General features: G+C 40.4%; 1 protein-coding gene across 2 annotated transcripts; it reads right to left on the reverse strand.

Annotated features, from left to right (window-relative positions):
* Positions 1-1,356: 1,356 nt before the first annotated feature.
* On the reverse strand, positions 1,357-19,133 carry efna1a (ephrin-A1a). Of its 2 annotated transcripts, none has more exons than XM_055053912.1 (5): positions 18,811-19,133; positions 3,811-4,106; positions 2,709-2,774; positions 2,528-2,620; positions 1,357-2,195 (listed from the first exon to the last, which is right to left on the reverse strand). In XM_055053912.1, the coding sequence occupies exons 1-5, from the start codon at positions 18,906-18,908 to the stop codon at positions 2,086-2,088; spliced, it is 663 nt and encodes a 220-aa protein (XP_054909887.1). In that variant the 5' UTR covers positions 18,909-19,133; the 3' UTR covers positions 1,357-2,085. The 2 variants fall into 2 exon arrangements, with proteins under 2 accessions (XP_054909887.1, XP_054909886.1); XM_055053911.1 differs by having other exon boundaries at positions 1,357-2,198.
* Between the last annotated feature and the right edge of the window lie 2,831 nt (positions 19,134-21,964).

Genomic DNA, 21,964 nt, shown 5'->3' on the forward strand with positions numbered 1-21,964 from the left:
TAATCTATATTTATATACACATATGGACATATTCTCTTACTTACACATGTACAAAATTAGGCAACGAGAGTTCAGGTAAAAAATAAAAAGAGAAAAGATGGTAGTCATACACTGTTGTGCTTCATCGTTTCTGGTCATTTGAAGATGAGCTTAGCAACTCCGTTCGATGCTGTGTCCTGTTCTGCTGCGAACTGGTGACTATTTTTTTTATTTTTTTATTTTATGTGAGAGATCAAAAACTAAACACAAAGAAAGATTTCCAACCAGCCCTTCATGTCAGAGAGTTTAACCGTTACAGTGGCTTCACCCAGCTAACGGAGAAGACCAGCCTCTCCTCGATACACGTCATCATCTCAGTGTTTTTGCTATTTGCAGAACATTTTGTCTCGACACTCTTTCAAATCAGAACTCCCCACAGCTCTAGTACATTCTCCTATTTTCAGTTCAACACGCACACACACATATCCATTTCCTTTCACACAAATACCGCGCCCCCTGCACTCATCGCCATCAGTAAACATTACATTTAGTGAGCACAAGGTATGTACAGTAAAACTTCTGAGCTGCAAAAAATTTCATAAATTATCTTCACAGAATGTACACGTAAAAGGATGTAGTGTGTGTTCACACAGCATCAGGTGGCGGTGTGTGTCAGTGTTCGAACTACAGCGGCTTCTGGAAAGACTACACACACCTCTGTTGAAATGACAATGAGATTGAAAACTTTTTCCACACACAGTCTGACATTTTTCTTGCACAATTCAAGTGAAACTATGTCTATTTTTGAGACTAAACAGAAAAACGTTGGCTTTTATTTAAAAAATAATGGATTTTTATTATCCATTATAAAGTTATCTCTGCAAATATCTAAAGGACATTTGCATCCCTTAGATAAAGTTATAGTTTGCAGAGAGGTTTACAAAACAAGATATCAATTAAGAGCATTTTATATGCATTCTGCAACAGTGACAGCAGACACTAGTCATTTGAGTGAGTGTTTAAATGCAGGAAGATTACAAAAAAAAATTAAATTTCACCTAAATGAATAAAACAAGGCAGACATAATCTGATCAGGAAAGGATGCAACAACACTGAAAGACCTGTTGGCTTCCACATGTGACAAAAAACATCCAGAAGTTTTTGAAAAAATGTGCTTTAATAAAAAATAAAAACAATACTAAACTTAAGCTTTTGTGGCACAATGGTTCCAAACACCTTTATGTGTTTGGAACATAATGTGGCTTTAGATTAGTAGATAACTAAGCTTTACAGAAAATCTGGACAGGCCATATGAAGAGAGCAAAGAAATGATTGAATTAAAGGCACTTTGATTCAGAATATGCTCAAACATTCCTGCGATTGCTTTGTTTTTCAGTCGAATTGTGCAGGCTAAATGTTACATGTTCTACAGAAAAGGATCTGAAAAGTGATTTATTTTAAAAGCTTGTCGTCGTAACCAGTGTGTGAAGCCTTCTAAAAGCCGCTGCATGCGAGTTCGTTAGTGCTACAGTGTGTAAGCACATGGTCCACAAAGTGATGGCGGTGTTGAGAACAGCTCCCGTGTGAATGAATGCTACATTTAGAGAAAAGTAATCACTTGAGACATCAACAGCACTCAGTCACAATAACACGACAAATCAGTACACAAAATTCAAAGGTGGAATAGTGTACAAGTTAGAAAGAGGGCTGATCTTTGGCTCGAGTTCAGATATCCAAATCCTAGACGGTCAAGTTAGTGTTTGTGCTCTTGGTTGTTCTTCATCCATCTTGAGATCTTCTTCTTCTTCATAGTTTTAGAAGCCATGTGTCCTGCAAACATTTTGTTGCACAGCCCTCCAGACAAATACAACTCAAATAGGGCTTGGCTTTCAAAAAAAAAAATACTTTGATCTTCTGGAAACTAAAGACAAAGCACAAAAACTTTGTCTTAAATGTTCAATGAGGGTCCATCTCTACTTTACAAGTTCTGAAAGTCTCTCCCAGCGGCCAGCATTGGGTAATATTTTTATTTTAAGTCCGTGGTTTCCAACCCGACAGACTGTCTTCACTCCAGTCCCTGAAAAAAGTAAGTCTTTTCGCTTCTTTTCAGTGTAACAAAAGTAGTAAAGGGACTAGCAATGAGACGACCGAGAGTGATGTAGACGCAGCCGCAGAGTGGACACTTTGGACATCTGGAAGGACTGCAACTGGGTCATCTGCTGGAAGAAGGAGAGCAAAGAAAAGACATTAAGATTACACACCAGTATCTTCCTCAAACTAAGCCTGAATTCCAATGCCTCTGAAAAGTTTTCATACTCCTTGTACTTTGTTACATTTTGCCAAAGTTTCAACCTCAAAACTTCAATGCAATCTCCTGGGATTTTATGTGACAGACGAACATTGTGGGGTGCATAATTTTGAAGCGGAAGTAAGAAGATATAGTTTTTCTAAATGTATTTGCAAAAAAAAAAAAAAATCTGAGACATATATATGTTATTTTTTATTTTTTAATTTGAAAAACTGCATCACAGAGGACTGGTGAGCGTACCTGCAGGTCTGTTGGAAGGGTTGTGAACACCACCCCCTGCTCCAACTCCACCCCCGCCTGTACCTTTGTTGGCGACTCTGGCCTCCTGGGAGCCTAAGTAAGAAACAGAAACACGATTAGATCTCCTGCTTTGGTCTGTCCCCAGCTCTACTCCTTTCGTCAGAGATGTAGGTGAACTCACCATCAGCTGCAATGACGTCCACCCGCAGCTTGAGACACTCTCTGCCGTGGTGGTGCAAAGGTTTGGCTGCAGAGAAGGCAAGATGGGGAAACAACGACACAGGCATTAACATCCAGGCTAATGCACTTATCCTCCCCTTTAATCCACCTTCATGCTTGCAAGCGTGCAAACACGCACACACACGTTTAAATTCTTGGCAACAAAGCCTTGGGAGGCCATCTGCGACTGGGCAAAGTGAGTTTCGTCCCGCCGTTCCTCTAATTACAACCATGGTAAGGGTGACAAAATTGCACTAGCTCTGTGCACGGTCTAGCAGGACAAACACGGCACATGCCATGCCAACAGCCTGCACACGATAAGCTTCAAAGAGCTGAACACTACGCTCCAGCTGGTGCACGGAGATTGTTGTAGTCACGCTTTCTTATCAGACCAAGATTTCAGCTCGAGAATAATTGCATTAACTTTAATTTCACCCTGTTTCGGGACCACCTTGAGATTAGAGTTCGTGTTAACCTTTTAAGATAAGGATTTTAATGTCTCCTTAGGCTTACATTACAACTATTTACAATATGAACTAGAGCACTTTACAATAATTTATCATCTGTTTTTACAGTGGCTTACTGAGAGCAGACTTAAATTATTTTGTGACATGTAGTTTTCTAATCAGACTTACAAATCACAGACTTTTAGACGGTAAGTCAAGGACTGGAGAAGATCTGTTTTTTTTTTCAGATTGTTTTTTATGTACTCAGTTTTATTTTTTTTACTTTAACACTTTCCAAACATATCCAGACACATAGAAAGTTTAAATCAAATTCCAGGGTTTTTCAAACCTTATAAAAGCAATGCAGGAATTTAAAATGTTTCATGGGGGGAAAAAAACCCAACATTTTATGATCAAGTCCTTAAAAACTGACAACATTTTGAACTTCTGAAGCTTTGTGTTTAGACCTAACATGCCAAATGACATGGCATTAAGGGGACTCAAAAAAAATCCAACATTTCCACTACATTGTTGCTGTAGATTAAAGACCCGTAACTCATGCCTAAAGTCAAAAACTTATTTCTGCACAAAACAAGACAAACGCAAAACAGCACTTACAGATATAATAGTAGCTTTCTCCCTGGCGGAACTCCTTCCCAAAGGTGAATGGAGTAAAACGCTGGAACTTTTCGGAGAACTTCTCTGGAGCGTGAGGGGCAAATGGATGGCTGCACTCCCAGCGCATCTGGTCGTAGGACTGGGGCTTGCAGGACTCGTAATCTTCACGCTCCACCATGTACAGCACATACCGCTCGGCGTCCACCTGCGGCACCTCGCCCAGAGGGTAGTGAGGGCAAACAATGTCCAGGTAGTCATTGAGCTTCACCTCCACGGCATAGTCGTCCCGTTGAAACCTGCAGAGGGGGGGGAGGAAGGGTGAGGAAGGTTACGCCCGTGGCAGGAGACTGATAACCGTAGTTATAGCTCTGGAGGGGTGATAAATGTAAGCCTCAGAACCTGTAATTATATATTGATCGGCTCAACGTCAAATGTACGACAGGGAAATCAGAGGAAAGACTGAGCAGCCTACAAATGAGAGACGGAGAGTGGGACAAAGAGGGGATGTTGTGCCGAAAAGATGAGTATGTTCAGGTGGAATTAAAAGGGAAAACAGGGAGAAACAGCAATCTGCTGAGACCCTGCGCATAAATATGGATGAACGTGAGGTAGCTGCTGAGCTCTGCTGGGCTAAGAGCTGGCACAGAGTGCGCATCGATCCCGCGTCCCCCAGGAATTGAATGATGTTTACAAAGAAACATTAGCAGTCAGTTAGCCAGTCAAGACAAAAGATGAGTATTGACAGCAGCAAGGCTACACACAAACACCTCAGGGATGGAGCATCAGAATGCATAATGGAAAAATGCCCTCAAACAGACAAAAATAACTTTATTCAAACCACTTATTCTCTAAATAGCAGCCGAAATGTATTGTTTAATCTTTCAAAAGTTTTTTTTTTTAAACTTTTCCCCTTTTCTATAATTTGCCATCTATTTGTTTCATTATACAGTAAAATTACAATGCCGACATGAGCATCTCAATGCTGCAATAGCAGTAAAGTTAAACAAAAGTTAATTGTAAAATTTCAGATTTGTTGAATATGCCAAAGCAAATCTATTGCCCTGATCCCAGCAGGGATCAGGGCAATAGATCACAGCTGGGATAAGCATGCATGTTCATTTAACAAATTAAAACATGTAAAAGAATGACAGAGCTGCAGTGTAAGTTGTAATATAAAACTTAAGCTACAATTAAACCAAGTATCCACTGCTTAATTAATTAACCTAAAATTATAAAAAGACAAAAAAAAAAACAACAACACATATTTAGAGTGTATTTAATTGCCTCCCATTCATAATTTTTAATAAAAATTGCAACATGGTCACAGCGTCAGTCAATGCCACAGCTAAGAAGAGTGATTTTTAGAACAATTTTAAAATACCCAAGCACAATAAACATTCTCTTTTTTTTAATAAACTTTGTCAAATTTGAATAAAAACGTTAAATATTTCTCATTCAGTGTTGTGGGTGTGATGCAGTTGATGCTTGTGAGAGTGAATCCAGTAAAATGAAAAAGGATTCTAACGATTAAAACTTTGTTTTGAGTCATAATACGCATTTTAAGAGACATGCATAGAGAAAACGTAATCGAGACAAGAGTTAGATCATGCTGTTCATCACAAATTTTGTGGCACATTCTCGGCAATCCTGCTGATGACTATGCAACACAAAATTAAGAATCCTCAAAGGGCATCTAAGGCATTAAAGCTTGGTACTTTCCCCTCTTTAAATAGGATATGATATAATCAGATAACCTACAGAACACAACTGAGTCACACTAAGCTATATGGGGCATAGAAACATATGTTTTAACCCATTCATTAGGCAAGTTGAACAAACATGCAACATGGCGATAGGCTTTTACTGTCTTCCATCACATTCCCTCTCATTACCAACACAGAGACAGTCAGACTGTCTCTCTTTGCTCCATGAATCCCTCCCTTCAGTCCTCCACCCTCTTTACGATAGTTTTCATCAAAACCCCTTTTTTTTCCTTGCAGAAAAAGATGGATTTTAGCCTGATGCACTCTGGAAAAAACACAGAAAAGTTAAGCTGAGTACAAGAGTTTGACTCCAATACATCTGAGCAATCTATGATTCTCCCTCCTGAGTTCATCCTTTGTAGATATGAGTCTATCTCCAGGGAATTGCCACCAAAGGTATTTCACTTTTGTCTCCTGACGGAGTGAGCGCTCCAAGGGTGGCTCACAGCTAAAGCGCTCTGTTCTCTGTTGAAGTCATTTATCACCAGGCAGGAGCAGTAGCTGGCCGCTCGTAACACACTGTCGCACAGACTTTACACTAATTCCCATCTATCAACAACCTCAAGCTGTAGCTACCTACTATTTACACCCACCAAACCCCACAGAGCTACTTTTCCTCCCCTGGTAGATTACCACCCCAGCCCCCATGAAATTTGGATCAGTTTACCGTCTCTTACTGTTCTGAGGTATCAAGGGAATCCCGAAGGAGGGATGAGATTTGACAGCCCTAAATATTTTAACAGCTTTCAAGCACAGTATAGAGTTCTGTTGTTTTTGCGATGAGTTGGGTTTGGGTTTGGTTTTCGAAAGCTGAAAAAACAGACAACCAACTGTTGCATCAATATATCTGCGAATCATAATCCGCTTCTTTAGGTTCAGCTTTCTAGCAATAATTTAACCCCTTCTGGTTTAAGGCGTAGATACAACAAGGTGTCTGAAACATTCCTGAAATGTTTTGTTTCATATTAAGGTGGCAGCATCAAGCAATTCCTGCAGATTGTTTTGGCTGCACGTATCTGATGCAAATCTCCCGTTTCACCTCATCCCAGAGGATTCCTGGTGCACTGAGATTAGGCAACTGTTGAGGAAACTGGAGCACCGTTAACTCAGGAAACCACTTTGAGATTATTTAAACTTTCTGACATAGCGTGCTATCCTGCAAAGTAGTCATCAGAAAACAGAAACACTGAGGTCATCCTGAGGTAAAAGGTGGTGTTTACAGGTGTATCTTAGTAAATCAGACTATGCATTCTGTCAGATTAAAAGTACCTTTTGAAAATTACAACAGATTAATCACATAGATTTGTATTCAAAACGTCTCATTTATTTGATCTAGCATTCTCACTTTAAAGAATTAAATGTGGTTTTAATTACGTTTAAGCAGAAAATCATAAGCAGTCTCGAAACATCCTTATTTTTGTAAGCAAACCATATTATATGTTTTGCTTAGTGAATTGAGTTACTGAAAAATAACTTTTCAGTTATATTCTAATTTATTGAAATACACCAGTGAATGCAGTTCAGTTGTAGTTAAAACATCCTCCATCTTTACATCACCAGAAGCCTGAGTTGTCAATCCAATATAGGATGATTTATCAGACAAGGCAAATTCTTCCTTCAAGATCCAACTTGTGCATTCAGAGATGATATTGTGCATAAGTGGCTATTTGAGCTACTGCTGCTTTTCTATCGTCTTATCTCCTCTGACTCCTGAGATCAACCATTTTCTCCACAAAACTACATCTCACTAGACATACTCTCTTTTGAACTATTCTTTGTAAATCGGAACATTACAGTCACCGAAACACTCAGACCAGCTCATCTTGCATCAACAACCCATTCAAAGTCACTTTAATCCCCTTCCTTCCTCTTCCCGAAGCTCAGTCTAAAGTTCAGTGAGTTAGCTTCAACTACCACCTATTAAAGTGGCTGGTGAATGAATGCAGGGTCAAGCTTTCAAGAGCTTGGAAGAGAAAAAATGAGAGCTAGCTATCTTCTCCATAAATCTTACATGTTATGACTTCTCAAAAGCCTTCGGGGCCGCTAAGCTGAAGAATATATTTCTCTGTGAATTCTGCCATTTCTCATAAACTCCTTTGGATGTAACAAGTAGCATTTGGTGAGGTTTTAGTGACAGGCTCCATATGTGTGACTAACGATCAAAGTGCTCAGACCCATGCACAGGCACCAGTCGCTCATTAGTCAGCGAGGTTGTTTGTTGCCATAGGTCGTCCTGTTACCCCCTGGTAACAGGATAGACGTTATGGCTCCAAGCTCTAGGCCCCGACTCCCCCGTCCCCCTGAATCAGTTTACCAATCTCCGCCTGACTGCATGCATTCCCTTGCTGCTGATGGCCAGATAAACCACCATTTGAATACAAGGCTTCTTTCGTACAGTTCTGAAACTTCCAGCAAACTGTGCTGATAACAGTGTGCGACAGCCAACTTGTGGAGAGGGAGAACAATAATTATCATTTTGCCACGGTCCAAAAAGCTCAGCGCTTATCTCCCGCCTGCCTGCCGCACTCTGTTTACCAGATCGGCGCTAAAATGTTTTTTTTTCCCCCCCTGCTGTTACTTTGAATTGCAGCTAAATCGATAACACAGTCAAACAAGCGAGGTTTGTATGCGTTATCCATGACAGAGCTATCATCCCCCCAGCAAACTATCTGCTTACACCTCGATTACCAACTGGTCGTGGTATGGTTGCGATGTGTTCATCAAAAGACGGTTGAAGGGGGGGCGCAATTAAAAACACAAAAAGAGGTATTAAAGTCACCCTGGAGGGGGTAATTATGCCCTCCTGCCCCCCACTTCCAACCAGTTTAGGGTGAGAGTCTGAGCAGGGGAGACTGGAGACATGAATAGGAGTGGGCGAGGCGGGGTCAAAGGGCTCTGGTTGGGGATGGCTTTTGAAGTTCCCCCATCAGTAGCTTTATCAATGCTGCAGTTTTATACTGCAGGGTCTCCATTCACATTTCAGACGGGCGCGGCTCACTTAGCAGGCAGAATGGTGTCTGAATGCACACCAGGGGAGACTGGCTAATGCCTTTTATTAATGGCAAACAGTTTTAATTATCCCATTGCCTTTTGTTCCCGTCCAGTGCCTAGGCATTGAAACGTTCCGCATCATCAGCTTAATTAACTGATTGGAGTAACTCCCTTCAAAGACAGCGTTGGCTCCTGAGTTTAGAAATTAAGCTAACAATGTCAAAGCCGTCATCTTTACATCCAACGCCCCGACAAATCTTTCTTTCACACCCAATTTGGTGGTCCCTTGTCACTTTCCTCTTCCAGACTTTTTCTTTCAGTTTGTAAATGGGATGTATTGATTTATTCATATTGCTTAAGCCAGGATGCTTCCTATTAATCATGTCAGTGCTTCTGTAAATGTCACAGCGTGGAGGAGCGGCTGTTTCCCCTCTTTTCAGATGATTTGTGGAACTGAGGCATGCAGCGAGTATTGTTTGCATGCGTGTCTGTCTCGGCCTGATACATTTAAGTGTGTGATTGTTTATGTCTGAGAAGGGGTGTGTGTGTGCGAGTGTGTTTTGCCTCGCTCCAGCTCTGAGGAATCCGGGAGTGGGTTTTAGCCACGATAAGGTGGAGGATGAATGCCAATAAGGAACAGCTATGATAACTCAGAGAGAGAATGTCAAGTGGTCAAGAATTTGGTGAAAAATCCACTACAGACCATATCCGGCCTCTCTTGCTCCTCACATGCTAAAGAATCTTTGATTTATTGGAGCGTTCTTTGGGAGCAGGAGTCTAATCGCTCTTCTTTAATCTCCCAGGTCTGCCTTTTTCCTTTATACTCAACCTCTATCCCCTCCTTTTATCCGTGCATCACCCTCCCATCTCTTTGCTCTATCACCCTCTGGAATGCCGGACCTCTGAGGTGAGGAGGCCACGATGTGGATCAAAGGTTGTCAAATCAGCACCTGAGGATCTTTGACATATAAAGTTGTAAAGAAAGACTCCAAAACTGCCTTTTGTCTCAACAAGACAATATTAAACTATCGTGTCCTGGGCTGCGTTTTGTGTGGGTTACGTCTCCTGGTAATTTCCCTCAACAAAGCTAGGGAAGTGTGAACCAAAATGTGTGGGACCATCTAATCGGCTCATCCAGGCCTGGATTATTGGGTGGAGCAGAGTCTTTGCTGCAGCCCATTCATCAGCGCCAGACTCTGTTTAATGCAGGGCTTAGAGTGGACACAGCGAGGCCCAAATCAGGGACAAAGTAATGTGTGAGACAGGCAGGCTGGAGCTTTTTTTCCACCTACTTCTATTGTCCTCACATCAAGTGCAGGCATTACTCCTGTACGCAACAGTTTTGGAGTTCAAAGAAAACATTACTGGTAATTTACTGGTTATTTAAGTGTTACAAAACCGTGATTGAAAAGTGAAAACAGAGTAATAAAAAATGGACACAGGGGAGCAGTTTGCTTCAAGATATTCCAATCAGAACCACATGTTGCCTAATAACATGATTAAGCCTTAAAATCCGACGGTTCAGTGTTTCGGCTCGAATTCCTCTTGTAACTTTTGTCTATCCATTCATCCATCACTGCCGGCCGTCCCCTCCCACACTCTGTCCGTCTTTCATCACTCAATAAGCAAACCAGATCCTCATGTCAGCCCCGTCGCCCCCCCAAACCCACCTCAAACTCACTGAGCCAATCACAACCTGACCTGGTGGTATTCCAAATATGCGGCTCTCTGCGGTCCGCCATTTGCAGCGTGAAGAGAGTTTGTGCCGAGCCTAAATGTCCAGTGAGCTCTCTCGACTCCCCCCTCTTAACATAATATTCCATCTATTTCACTCTTTGCGGCCCCGCGTGGCTTTTTGTCATCCGTCTCAATCTGCTTTCCCCTGCCTGCCACTCAACCTGCCTCCTGACTGCATCATTGGTCACTCCAGCTGCATTTCTGGAGGAACAAGCCGAGCTGCTTTTGCCACCCAACAAAATGACAAAGCTCGGAAGAGACTGACTTCTTCTCTGGTACCGAAGCGGCTCAGATAAATGCACATGCTCTTTCCAACTGTCTCAAACTAGTCCCAGAACCATTTGTACTTCATAAAAAGGCCATAGCAGAAAGGTCAGCATTGGCATCACATCTCTCAGGAGCCGAATGGCTACAAAACCAAATTGCTGGATTGATGTCTTCAATTTAAATCTTTTTCTTTTTTCCTTTACATTTTCACCCTTCAAAACAGCTTCAAACCTTTATTAGAAAAGGACCAATCAAACCATCACTGGCCCTCAAAGTTCGACCCACAGACTCTGATTTGTGTAAATGTTTACTCCATGGGGAAATTGAATGCTCGACAGGATGCTGAACAGAGGGTGCAGCTTTGAATCGAGCAGAAGAAAAAGAAATTATCGCTTGTTTATTCCCATTGATGCCCAAATGTACATTCTTCTCTTGAAGTGATTTTTACTAAACTCAAAACATGCGGTTCCTTCACACCTTTGACATTTTGTTGGGTTGTAGTTTGAGTGTTTCAAACAGACAATACATGAATTTGTTTTCTCAACAGGTGATTTAAAGTGATTCTCTAAAACCTAGCCTTTATGCCCTGCAAATAAATGTGGTTATAAATGAGTTTTACCAGCAGGAGGTTGTTCAGCGATGCTTCAGACGGATGGAGGTCGTCTTGTCTTCTAAGTGTTTAATGGCTGCATGAGCATCCAAAGCAATATAAATAGAAGCAAAGCGTCCTGCATGGTGTAAATATTCAGGAAAGATTAAGTTAAATTATAGGTGAGATTTTTATAACCGTCTCAATGATTCCTGAGACTTGGTACATGTTTGATTTATTTGTTTTGAACCAAAAGCTTTAGGTAAATAATTAGTTTCCCACCGAAAATTTAGTACAAAAAATTTATAATTTCTTATGCTCTTATAGTTGAGACATATTGAAGAGTCTTGTATTGATATATATGATAAACTAAATCTTCACATTTAGTCTATTATCTACCATAAAAACTATATTTATGTATGTATGTTTCTACATTTAAAAGCTTTCTGCAACATCTAGCCAATTATTTACAATAAACGCAACACTTTAAAATGAATGACAGCAAAGTATATTGGATATGTTGGTACGGAAATGGAGGATCAAAATGCCAAAGGGGTGAATTCACCCAGATTAGAAACAAACTGATATGAAAGTATTACGCATATTTATATGTGATTTGTTCAAAATGAGGCAAATTGACCTGGAGCTTAGCATGTTATTTCTCAGGGTTTTACAGATGTTTATAAGTATGAGGTTTTAGCTTTGATATATGTAATGATTTGGTGGAAAACTAAATTTTTCCCATATTTAACCTATAAAATGCCATCAAAATAGATAATTCCATTGATGCTTTCTGAATTTTAGGGAACTACCTTCCAAACATAGTCAGATCTTATTTCAGCTGTGATTACTCATTTCTAGTGATTAATCTTTTATAGGATTAAATATAAGGCAGGCCTTAAGTTACAAAACAGTCTGTACTTACCTAACAAGAAAAAACACAATGTTATGTTTTTCTGATGATATCCAACTTTTTTTTGGCAAATTGCTCCTCATTGAAAATGAGTCATAATAAAGAATTGCAGCTGTAACTGAGATTTTTCTTCCTCCATGACTTTTGTAAATCACTGCAGAGAGGTTAAGGAAAGTCTGGAGCACAGATAAGGAAGAGTAATCAAGATGGGAAAGGGGCCAATTAAACAATCTGAGGAGTTTATGGGGGGTAAAACTGGATCAGAGGTGAACCCAGAGCAAGACATATTCACGCAATTAATCCTGGTTAAAATATGGCTCATAAAACAATTAAACCTCTGCTAATCATAATATTCTCACCCTTCAAACATTTCCCACATAAAAGCCTGGGAAGTTTAATCAACTCCTGCATTCAGACTTCTCAAGGTTGCGTGTGTTGCTGTGTGAGAAATGTATTGTTTATTGTGCAGACAGGATACGTAGTTTTCCCGGGAAAACATGTTAACAGGATGCTCAGCACTACGGAGGAGACAGCGTGCAGACTTTGGCAGTGGCTCGCCTGCAGGAAGTGTAAAGAACTTTGGCCCGATTCATTATATGGCGCAGTCAATAAAACATATCCCTCCTACCTGTGACACAACGAGAAAGAGATGAAATGGGATTGGGAAGAACAACACAAGACGTGATTACCGTCCATTTGACCATTTCACTGAGCATTTTCTCCAGATTGAATTTACCAGACAGATTACAATGCCAGATTAAGAGCAGAAGGAGGGGGAGAAAGGGGCAGACAAAGATGGATCGACTTAGGAATTTTCTAAGGAGAATGCTGACCAGCAATGGGGGAAGGGTGAGGGGCCGGATCAGCAACTTAAGTGGAAAACCTGGATGTTTTTTTTTTTTTCCAGGGAAACGACTCTGGGTCAGGTTACTCGGAATTCAAAACTTCATCTTTCTTTGCCAAATGGGAAAACCCAGTTTTATCTGCGATCTCCGAGTCCCACATGTGAATACAGATATAGAAGCAGAACCAAGGTTTAGCATTATGACTATATTCATGGGATTTCTTGTTCCAAATCTTCAGAGTAACCTACATGCAGACAGGGAGGTAAAAAGACTCTCCCTATTTCTAAGGGAGAGTCTTAGAAAGAGACTCAAGTGGCGTTTTGATAAGAAGATAGAAGAAGGAAGCTATAAGGGAAACGGCTGAGAGGGGGAAAAAAGTGTGAAGAAAAAGGGCAAAGTACCTCAGTGCCAAGAAGGATTAAAAAAAATATATACCACACCTCTTAGTGTGCGTCCCTCTTACCCATTCCCTTCTCTGACAACCAGAGTTGGAGGTGAGGAAATAATAGACTGAAAAGGGACAGCTTGTAAAGTTGAGATAAAAGCTGGCAAAAAAGGAGCGAAAAAACACGAAAAGGGGGAAGAGTGAGAGTTTCCCAGAGGCAGAGCGCCGTCCTGAGTGGCAGAGTGGCATTCAGGGACCACCGGCGCGACAGAATGACTGACAGACTGATAGAGGCTGTGCCACTTCATCACACCGTGAACTCTGACCCGCGATCGGTCACACCAGTTACTATTCTCTTTCTGTGGCCCACTGTGAAGACCATTCCCCCCAATTTGTATGGGGCGCATCACAAAACAGCCACATTGTCTGGTTAAATAGCAAGAAAATCCTTCATACCAGAAATAACTGCACACATTGAATCCAGGCATGGGGTGTGTGAGATGCTCAGGGTTTAATTAGCTTAACCACAAATGCCACCGTTTTACATACCGCAGAAGAGTTTAAAACAAAGAAGCATAATTGCTTTTTTAAAAAAAACAAGAAAGAAGCAAATAATTCTACTTCTGCAAAAAAAAAAAAAAAAAAAAAAAAAAGCGAATGCAAATTAATTACAACTTGAAACAGCTTTCAAGTTTGGTAATTGCACAGAAAAATATATCTTCTTCCCTGTCTGCTGTTTACAGATTAATTCAAATGTAACATGCTAATATCAGCTGGCCACATATCACTGGATTTTCTATGAATTAAATTTGTCTCTCAACTAAATGAGGGAAAAGCGAAGATGCCCTCTCCCAGCCAGCTACTGGCAGTAAACACTGAGGAGTTGAGAGGTGTCACTGTTTAATTTTATGCTCTATAATGTCAGAGGAAGTAAGAAAACATTTCTGTGAATCATTAAAGTTGCAAGAGAGAGCTGGACTTTTCGGGGGTAACAGGAAGGTTGAATGAAATACAGACAACTTATCTCAATTTCATCCTTCAGGGATTTTCATCTATGTCTGGCATGGAGCATGTCAGGTTTGGAATTGTTGGCAGCCTTTTGTAAATGTTCTGGGAGACAACTGGAGTTGACCTCATTAACTGTGTTGTTTGTCAGCATAAGATGGTAAAGGCAGTTTGAAAAGAGAAATCTGTAATCCATGCTTTAAAATGATAACTGCTCTCACACACAGTGGAGCATCGCCTCTGCTTCAAACATAAACCATATTTTGTAGTTCTTAGATCATCCAAAGACAATGCTACTCTTTGGCAGAGATCAAATACTAGCAATGAGATTCAGATTAGAGCATCTCAAATGTTTTGTTTTTATCTTTGAATACTTTGATATTGGCAGCTGAGCCAGGGTAATCCTATCAGTAAATACGACTGTCAGGAAGTACAGGAAGGCCCATAAACATTCAGAATCAGATTGACTTAAAATGCAGGGTTTGATGAAAAAAGTGTATGAGACCATGACTGAGTAAAGAAACAGTTAAGAAAAAGTCACAGAGCCAAGCTGAGAAAGAAACTGTGCCAAACAGGATGAAGGGGGAAGCGGTAGTGAGAGGAGTCGACAGGTACAAAGCAGAAAAGGAAAAGAAGGGGAGTGGGATTTGTGGTCTTCTCATGCTCTGCCAGCAGCGAAAAGACGGGGAAAAAGTGGAAAAAGGAAGGTGTGAAAAAGGAAATCATGGCTTCAGATTTGGAGTTCCAGGGTTTAGAGGGCTCCTGGGAGCATGTTAACCTTCACAACCGCGTGGCACATGTGTGTGCATGGTTGGGTTAATGTGTAGAGAGCATGAGTCACGGTGTGAGTAAGCTTCTGCACGGAGACACTCCCTTTCACAAAAAAACAAGTCGGCGTGTTGGCAGGGAGAACCTGTCCTCCTTTTTCTGGGAATTAAAGCTGATTAAGTCGTGGCTAATCTGAAAGAAAAGTTGGAAAACACAGCAGAAGTGTTGAAATGCAAACAGTTTTTAGTCACGCTGAAACAAAGTAGTCATTAAAAGTTCAAGCAGGCTCGACCTTGGAAGTCAGCAGGGCCCAAGGCGCGATGGCACTACAGGGGAAGAAGTGGATATGCATGAGTGTGTGCTGCTGAACAAACAAGCTGTGAAAAAGGAAATGAGGCTGGCCGTGCGGACCGAAGTGATCAATCTCAGATCGATTTGATTAATCACAGCTTTTTTTTACGGTCGGAGAGCACCACAAGGGAGAAATGATGGACGTCAACACATTGGATCAAGAGACGGGTCACAGGGGAGGCAGTGTGGAGATTAAAAGATGAAAATCTACTGAATGAAACAAATTCTGAAACTCTGCTTAAGATAAAAGAGAGAGAGAGAGAGAGAGAGAGAGAGAGAGAGAGAGAGAGAGAGTCATTTGGAGAAAATCAACAAATGCAAACAAGACGGATTACCAGTTTGTACACAGGCACTGCAACTGTTGTTGCACAGCAGGGGCACGCCAACATTAAAATAAAACCCCTCTCTGTCTGGGACTTTGACTTTCCTCTGATTTCCAGAGAAAAGATTTGCTGCTGTAATTATGGACTTTCTAAGAACATTACATGGTGCAGTTTTATCCCTCATGGGGAGAAAGTTGGTTGTGGGAGAACTTTTGGTGTTTGCAGAGAGAGATGAGAGGATGATTGATCGAGACGCCGTTGGTGTGATTGAGTGATTGTCTCCCAGAAGTCTCTGTTTGCACTTGCCTGCTCATGTGTGTCGCTATGTGTGTCTCTGTGTGCAGAACTTTGCCTGTGCTTTCTTGAACCTGACCTTCTTTGGGCCGTTTCACCCCAGACATCATCAACTATGATTCGGATTGACCCCCATCGCTTATTCCAAACGGCCGGTTCCTAACCCCGACGATTTGAGCTCCAATTTCTTCTCCCCGAACAATCCATCTCTCTCCCACGTAGTGTGACCTACTGGGCAGGCTTCATGTTACTTCCTCTGTCTCTGTCGTGCAGCATTATTGCGCGTCCTGCCACCTGAAACATAAACGCCCTCCTGTCTCCCTGACGGCCCGCGCAGAACGCAGCGTGAAAGACGTCCCCTGATTTAGGAGATGCAGTAACCTCATGACTCCACGCAGTGGTTAGGGCTCTGTGTTAGATGGGGAGGATATTGCAACAGATATTTCAACACACTGCTGTGAGTCAAGCCTGTAAAAATCCCAGAAACGTTTATGAGCTGAAAGGATGTTAGCCCATGAATGAAATAAATGTGTGGAACAGATGCTTTTTTTGTTGCGTTTGCCTTAAGGATGCCGTCCAGTGGTGTATTTTTTTTATTCAAATATGAACGTAAACGGGCAATAAAACACATCTGGGTGATTAAATAAGGCTTTTCACAGCAAAAATACTACGTTTTTAAAAGGCAAATTAAAGAAGAAGAAAAAAACTATATGCTAGATCTGCTTTGATGACACCACAAGAGGAACAACACCCAATTTCATATCCATTAAGTTTTGAACCATGCTCTTAAGCCAACCGTTTAGCTTTCTCTGGGTTGATTTTTATTTTATGTTTTTCTAAAGATGAAGATATCAGAATTTTCCAGTGCTTTTGGACCACCAATTGGCCAATTCTGATTTTGACCAGTTCCGACTAGAACACATGCAATAAATTAGCTGCACGTTCTTCAACTAGAACAATTAGAAAACTGACAAATGTTTCTGTTTTTGCATCTCCATATGCAAACACACAATTAAAGTATATGCTCTTTGATGCCTTCAAGACTCAAAAAGGAGGGAGTTCTTAGTTTTGATTTATTTTACAAATAAGAGGAAACAAATGTTTTAGTATTTAAACTGAAACTTAACTGTTTTATGCAATTAAGGGAAATTTGGCAAATTGTGGCCAATTGAATAATCAATATTCATGTCTTTCATGAATGATAAAAAGTCACAAAAACACTCAAAACTTGAACTTTGTTTGGATCAGATAAGATTGAGCTTTAACCAGGGTTAGACTCTGATGGCCACCAAAACTAAAAAAAAGAAAAAAAAAAAGACTGAAAAAAACATCAAATATCGTCTTTAACTTTAAAAATTCTGGCCAGTTCTGTGGCACTGAAAGGAGTCTGACCTCACAGTACTTATCTAAGCTTAACAACTTTTCCCTTTCTGACTGCTGAAAGATGTTTTCTTCTTTTTCTCACTTCTTTGCCCTGGTGTTGCCAAGAATGGTTGGTTGGACAAATGCACTCATTGGAGAGCAAACTGGAGGGATTGGGTCAATTATAAACTATTAGAGGAGGGAGTGACTGATGCAGAAAAAATACTGGAGCTTGAAAAGTATCTTACCAGAACACATCAACCAGGCCATTTTGGTTTCATTTAATGACTTGGCTCAAAATCTTTGCTGAAGATTCTTCATTCTCATATCTATTTTCAGTCAGCCTAGAGGCGACATCCATGTACGATATTTAGAAAGGCACCAAAAATTTGGCAAGAGACAGAATTGGATAATTCCCCTTGATCGGTGGGACAAATACTGAAAATCCACATTTTCTTTCTATTCCTCGCAGCACATTGCTCGTTTCACTCAGATGCTATCGGGGAGAAAATATCTGAATTGGTACAAACTGGAATGTCAGAAAAAGCCAGGATTCTGTATCAAGCAGAACAAGCCTATAATCTATGTATCATTCTGTCAAATAGCTGAAATATTGTGCCACAACTTTGCAGAAGAGTAGTAAACATAAGAAGAAATTGATGAAAAACTGAAAAAAATCACCAAAATACATACATACAAAAAAACAACAACAATAAGCTACTTTATGCCTTTTGTGATGTCATTTAAGTACACATGTGTCTGGTCGGACAGATTATATATTGATATATTACGACTTATAACAAATTAGAAGTGCAAACAGGAAATCCGAACTTTCTATGTTGTTGAATAGATGAAAACCAATAGTGAGTGACTTTACCGAAAAGTCCGGATAATGGCTTTAAATCCCCGCTGCTTTCATTAAATCCCTCCATTTAACTCAGCTTTATATCCATCTAATAGCAGGAAATGTTTAACAACTTCGCTTTCAAGTTAAAACGATAAATACACAAATAATTCTGCGCCACATGCGCACCGAGATTGCGAAAACAAAACAAGAAAATAAAAAAAACCCGGACTAAATGAGAACAGGTTGAGCCATGACCTGCAGATAAACAACCTTATAATAATAACAAGGCACGAAGGAAAGTGTCGTAAAGTGGGGGGAGAGAGGGAGGGAGCAGAAACACTCCCAACTGTCTGGCATTATCATGTCAACAGCATCCAGTTGCCTCCATCCCAAACTCATCAAAACAACAACCACAGGAAGCTTGCTGCAATTACCCATGCATGCACTCGAGCACTGATCGTGAAGGATTGCTGGCAAACAATTAAAGATGAAAACTTCTCGTTTTCTTCACTTTTGAGCATGCATCTGATCCGAGGGGTGAAATGAGAGGAGATGCTTACTTTGGGTTGGTGCTGTTCCAGTAGACGCTGTGCCGCTCCGCCGAGGCAAACCAGGCGCAGAAGGTCGCAACGAAGCCCGCAATCCAAATTAAATCCATGCTGGAGAGAAGAGTCGGAGGCGCGCAGAGGCTCGCAGAAGTAAAACTGACTGATTGCGCAAAAACTAAAGAGCAAAAAAGGGGGAGAAAAAGCTGACTACCACTGATAATAAAGTGCACGCCCACGCACCTGGAGGCTGCACGCTCAAAAATGATAAACGCTTTCTGTAAATCTGACAGAAGAGTAGCAAAGAAGTGGGAAAAAACTCTGAGTAAACAAGTGAACTCAGCAAAGCCGGAGTGAATGAGAGGGCGAGCGGCGTGGAAGATGGTTTTGTGAAACGCCCAGTGCAGGAAGACACGCCCTCCGTGGGGCAGGGGACCAATCAGAGACCTGTCCGAGAAATGGTGCGCTTTGAGGGTTTGAGCCAGCAGTGGTGGAGGGTGTGTGTGTGTGTGTGTGTGTGTGTGTGTGTGTGTGTGTGTGTGTGTGTGTGTGTGTGTTTCCTGTCCAGGGTAACTCCACGTTCACTGGAGATAGACACCATCACCTGCCGACCAGATTAAGGACAAGGGTGTTAGAAAATGGATGGCTGATGAAGAGGATGAAATGAACCACAATGTCTTGTAAAGCATCTGTGTCAACTAGCTCTTTCTGCAGGCGGGCTGTAATAAATTTTAAGTAACTTTTTGAAAACAATGTACCTCCAGGAGAAGCTTCACTGCTCCAAACTTTTTACTTCAACTTGTTATTATGAAGTAGCAATACGCATGCTTGGGTAAACATCAAATAAAGAACAAGAATGCTTTCACCATAAATGCACAAGTCACAGGCACTCACTTGCAGTATATGTAAAAGTGAGACTTCTGGTCTGTGCACAAGCTTTTAATGTTTTAATGTTCAAACCTCCAGAGTGATTTGAAGGTCAAGTTCATTTACAGTAATGTATGTAGTGTCAGTTGAAAAACTTTATTCTGTTCTAATTCAGATGAGAACAGGTAGTCACTGGTTTCATAAGTTTTATTTAAAAGAAAAAAAACCAAAAACAAAAAGCGTTTCTTTTTCCCTAAATGTGTTACTTTGGAATTACGTAATTTTTTTTGTTGTGACTTTGCTGCTGTGTTAGTCCTTCAAACACCAGAATTTGCATATAAATTGACATATCTTTTCTGTCTGAGTACATCATTTTTAAATGTTATCTCAGTTGTTATAATCAGTTTGTACTTGCCTCATTTCTTGCCAGGAAAGTTAAAGGCAGACATCCAAGTAGTTGTTGGATGCCTTCCACTTTTACTAGAATTAAAGAAATGCTGGAGTTATCCTACTTTTACCTGAATACCATTTTGGGCTCCATAGGGCTAAAAAAATTACATTGAACGTAATTTTTTTCTGAGGTGCAACACACTGAAGCTTTTGTTTACATCCACTTTAATGATGAAGTTTCTCCTGTAGAGAATCTTTATCAAGACCTGTTTTCCAGAACAATTTCAACTGTATCTCTATAATAGTTGATTACTGTCTTCCCTGCTCACGTTAGAAAGATGTGCACAGTGAGTGTCAAAGCTGTACTTTTACACTTTATTACACTGTTCACAGTAAACACAGCCAATTAATTAAACTTGAACACATTCAGATTATGTTTTCCCCCCAAACCTATGTCAGTCACTGAGGTGCACCCCCGATGCTAAAACAGCGGTTGGGCAACATCCAGGGTGTTGCTCAGCGACTTCATTAACTCAAGGTGTACGTCTTCCAACAGTGTTTTTAATGAAGCGTCAGAGTAACAACAGACATCAGTGGCACCTCATTTACTATTAAAGTTCCTCCTTTACTTAAAGTAGATCAAATGTTCAGTCCTGGTGGAGTTCAGCTTTTAGAGATAATTGGATCAACCCTAATTTTCTGTATCATTGAATAAATAATCTGAACAGGGAGCTGCTTGTTCAGTGAAGTGCACTCCTTTGCCCATGGGGCGTTTTCAAGCCTACTTCTGCTTGGCATAACATTCTATTTGCAGCCTGTTCAGCAGCAGCCCAACTTTTAAAGGTATCACAGTAAACAAGTAGAGCTGAAAACACAGTTTTACACCATTTTGCAGGAAGGTCTGAAGGATGATATTTAAAAAAGATTCTATAAACATCTCTTTATATAAGGTAGATTATATGGTACTGTAAATTTAGCATTTAAAAATGGAAAACATTAAATATAGTGACTTGCACTGATGATTTATTTATTTTTTTAGATGTTGTCAAGTCAAAACAACAAACTTATTAGTATTTATTTGTGTATTTATTTGTGTTTTATATGTTAAACCAACCCAAAAGGTATGCTGTGGGGCAGATTTCAACATTTCTTTAGGTAAAAATCTTAAAGGTGTTCATTTATATACAACCTCTTTACTCTGATACCTCTAAATAAAATCCACTGTGACCAAAATTCACCTAATAAGTAAACAGGCTCCCTGTGTGTGTGATTTAACGTCAGTAAAAATTCAGCTAAGGCCTCAAAACATTGAACAAAACATTACCCTCAAGCTTTGCAAACTATCGATTGCATTACAATAAGCATTTGTCTTAATAACATGCAAGAGTCAGATCAGTGTAACGCATTTACATCTGGGGATACAAAAGCATTCCGCTAAGCATTCTGGGAAACAGTTCGCACTTTCTATCTTTAACTTCTTTCAGTTTTTTAAGTGCGAGCCTGAAAACTCTAGTTTATTCAACTCTCGGAGGTTTGACAAACTTAACAAAAAGTTAACGCAACTCACTGTAAGTTTGTCTTTCATCAACTCGCACATTTAAGTTCAAAATCTAAAAGAGTAGAAGACAGATACAGCTAAATGCGACTCAAATGTTTTACAACGGAAAACCTTTTATTTAAGGGTAAAACATTACAGGTGGCTGGATACTGAAGAAAACCCCATTTCTGTAGATTTTATTTGGAACAAAGGAAGGACATTTTTCCTTCTCTTCAGAAATTTACAGTGATTATGTTGGCCTCTCCACAGAGTCCTAAAAATAAATCAGCCTTGAGTTGAACATTTCAAGTTTGTCTCAAACAAATCTCATACCTTGACCAGTCGAGAAGGCTTCAGCTGGCAGTTTCAGAAGAT

Source organism: Poeciliopsis prolifica, unplaced genomic scaffold, assembly GCF_027474105.1.
Source record: "Poeciliopsis prolifica strain line A6 unplaced genomic scaffold, Auburn_PproV2 SCAFFOLD038, whole genome shotgun sequence".
In the NCBI taxonomy this organism is placed as follows: domain Eukaryota; kingdom Metazoa; phylum Chordata; class Actinopteri; order Cyprinodontiformes; family Poeciliidae; genus Poeciliopsis; species Poeciliopsis prolifica.

What these genes read in the sequence shown, in the direction of transcription:
- efna1a (XM_055053911.1), bottom strand. Translation starts at nt 18,908, where the DNA reads ATGGATTTAATTTGGATTGCGGGCTTCGTTGCGACCTTCTGCGCCTGG. An exon ending in GGACGTCATTGCAGCTGATG is followed by an intron (nt 2,621 to 2,708) that starts GTGAGTTCACCT and finishes TTTCTTACTTAG; the next exon opens with GCTCCCAGGAGGCCAGAGTC. An exon ending in CCCTTCCAACAGACCTGCAG is followed by an intron (nt 2,199 to 2,527) that starts GTACGCTCACCA and finishes TCCTTCTTCCAG; the next exon opens with CAGATGACCCAGTTGCAGTC.